This window comes from Lontra canadensis, unplaced genomic scaffold (genome assembly GCF_010015895.1).
Source record: "Lontra canadensis isolate GAN:19392208 unplaced genomic scaffold, GSC_riverotter_1.0 scaffold35, whole genome shotgun sequence".
Taxonomy (NCBI): domain Eukaryota; kingdom Metazoa; phylum Chordata; class Mammalia; order Carnivora; family Mustelidae; genus Lontra; species Lontra canadensis.
In genome coordinates this window covers 752,711-755,302 of record NW_022631029.1, presented here as the reverse complement: position 1 = coordinate 755,302, position 2,592 = coordinate 752,711, and the positions used below count along the sequence as shown (strand labels likewise).

Sequence of the window (2,592 nt, the reverse complement as noted above, 5' to 3'; positions counted from 1 at the left end):
CAGTGACTGGAAAAGTCCATGCAAAGACAAGATGCTTATAGAACATCCTACTCCACATTTGACTCTTGGGAGATTTGCCTGGGATCCCAATCTCAAACAGAATTTCTGCCTCTAGCCCATGGTCTGTGTCAGTAGAAATCTTGTGGAGGCAGGGTGTATTAGTTTGCTAGGGCTGTGATGACAAAGTACCAGATTGGTGGCTTAAGCAATAGGAATTTATTTTCTCATAGTTTTGGACACAAATCTTTGACTTGATTCCATTCACATAACCTCAGAACATCTAAATGAGTTTGCAAGGCGACGTTTCCCAATTAGGCACACATCCTATCACCTTGAATATGTCTATTAAACACATGAGATTTGATTTATTTTTCAAGAAATCCAAACCATCACTGAAGGTTACTGAGAGAATAGCAGGTTCTATTCAGATCAAGTTAAAATGACTAGTTACAGAATGAAAAAAAGAATGCACAAGGGAACCTGAAGAAAAATAGAGGGCAGGGAAAAACCAAGGAATCTTGCTTGAAAACATGTAAAATTAGGAAAAATAAAAAATATTGCATGAAGGAAACTAAGATTTGTGGTCTTCAGTATTGTGTGCCCAGGTACTCAGGAGAGTCCTATAATGGTCCTGATGCTGAGAGGCACCTCCTTCCTGAGGAGTGCAGCTAGGGCCCCCATCATGTCCCTGTTCCTCAAGCTGTAGATGAAGGGGTTCAGCATGGGGGTGACAATAGTGTACATCACTGAGGCCACCAGACTTGTCCTGGAAGATGAAGTCACTGCAGAACTGAGGTAGACCCCAAGGCCTGTGCCGTAGAACAAGGAGACCACTGAGAGATGAGACCCACAGGTGGAAAAGGCTTTGTACTTTCCCCTGGTTGATGAAATTTTCAGGATGGAGGAGAAAATCTGAGAATATGAAAAGAGGATTCCAGAGAGAGGAAAAAGACCTAGGACAATATTCACAAAATAATTCACTGTGTTATTGATGAGGGTGTCAGAACAGGAAAGCTTCAGGACTTCAGGAAGATCACAGAAAAAGTGTGGGATTTCCATGTTTTTGCAGAAGCACAGCCCCCAAAGGGTCAAGGTCTCGAGCAGGGAGCCCATGACACTCCTAAAGGGTCAAGGTCTCGAGCAGGGAGCCCATGACACTGATGCACCAGGACCCCAGGGCCAACAGCCCACAGAGCCTGGGGTTCATGATGACCGAGTAGTGCAGGGGGTGACAGATGGCCACAAAGCGGTCATAGGCCATTACGGTCAGGAGTAAATTGTCCAGGCATGCAAATACAATGAAAAAAAAAATCTGGCTGAGGAATCCTTCATATGTTATGGTTTTGTCCAGAGTCTGGATGTTCAGCAGCATCTTGGGGATGGTGGTGGAGGTGAAACAGATGTCAGCAAAGGACAAGTTGGAGAGGAAGAAGTACATGGGTGTGTGGAGGTGGGAGTCTGAGCAGATGGCTAGGAAGATGAGCAGGTTCCCAGTGAAGGTGACCAAGAATATGGACAGGAACAGCCCAAAGAAGAAAGACTGCATGTCCAGTTCCTCTGAGAAACCCTGGAGGAGAAAATTCCCAACTCCTGTTTGGTTTCCTCTTTTCATGGGGCTACTGGGTTTGCCCAGAAGGAGGAAAAAAGCAGCACAAGATTCACTCCAAATAAGCATTTTCCAGAATGATAGTAATTTCCTTAATCCAAACTCAGGGGATTCATGAAATCATTCATTTTGACTAATGATTGACCTTCATTGCTGACAAATTATGGTTACCATTGTTACCTGGAAAAATTTTCTCTAAGATCAGTGGTTCTCAAATTGTGATCCCTGACCAGCATCATCAGCGTCACCTGGGAACTGTGTTGGAAATACACATTTTTCGGGCCCACCTGACCTAATGAATCAGACACTTTGGGTGGGGAGCCAGCATTCTGTGCCTTGACAGGCCCTCCTGGGGACTCTGGTACACACCAGGTTTGAGGAGCTCTGCTCTAGTGCTTGTCTTCATCCCTAAGCAGTCATCCTTGATGCCTGCTCTTGTGCTTTCTGCTCAGTGCTTGTGGGAATGGAGAATTCTTGAATGCCAGGCAAATCTTCTAATCTTTGCCAGGTTCTTTCATTGTACTGCCTTTCTGTAATTTCTTTATCTTAGATCCTCTGGACCTTGGGTGTTCCTTCTGTTAAAAAAAACCCACCAATATTATTATTTTTAATCATCATTTATATTTCATTTATAGTATCAATGTCCCTATATAATTTCAGCAAAAATATAATTTATAAATATAGTGTCCTAGAGTTTCTCATTTACTTATTTATTTATACATTTAAAAAATTATTTTCTAAATTCCAGTATAGTTAACGTAAAAGTTTAGTTTCAGGTGTACAATATAATGATTCAACAATTCTATACATGTCTCAGTTCTCATCATGATAAGTGTACTCCGTAGTCTCCTTCACCTATTTCACCCAATCCTCACCCACAAATGACCAGTTTGTTCTCTTTAGTTAAGAGATTTTTTTGTCTCTTTTTTCTTTGTGTGTGTGGGTGTAGTTTTTATTTAAAATCTAGTTAGTTCACTTCTCCAATG

General features: G+C 42.0%; 1 protein-coding gene across 2 annotated transcripts; it reads right to left on the bottom strand.

The window, feature by feature from the left end:
• Window positions 1–214: 214 nt before the first annotated feature.
• Window positions 215–1,889, bottom strand: LOC116873634 (olfactory receptor 7C2-like). Of its 2 annotated transcripts, none has more exons than XM_032867473.1 (2): window positions 1,129–1,889; window positions 215–1,091 (listed from the first exon to the last, which is right to left on the bottom strand). In XM_032867473.1, the coding sequence occupies exons 1-2, from the start codon at window positions 1,673–1,675 to the stop codon at window positions 610–612; spliced, it is 1,029 nt and encodes a 342-aa protein (XP_032723364.1). In that variant the 5' UTR covers window positions 1,676–1,889; the 3' UTR covers window positions 215–609. The 2 variants fall into 2 exon arrangements, with proteins under 2 accessions (XP_032723364.1, XP_032723363.1); XM_032867472.1 differs by having other exon boundaries at window positions 215–1,120; window positions 1,167–1,889.
• Between the last annotated feature and the right edge of the window lie 703 nt (window positions 1,890–2,592).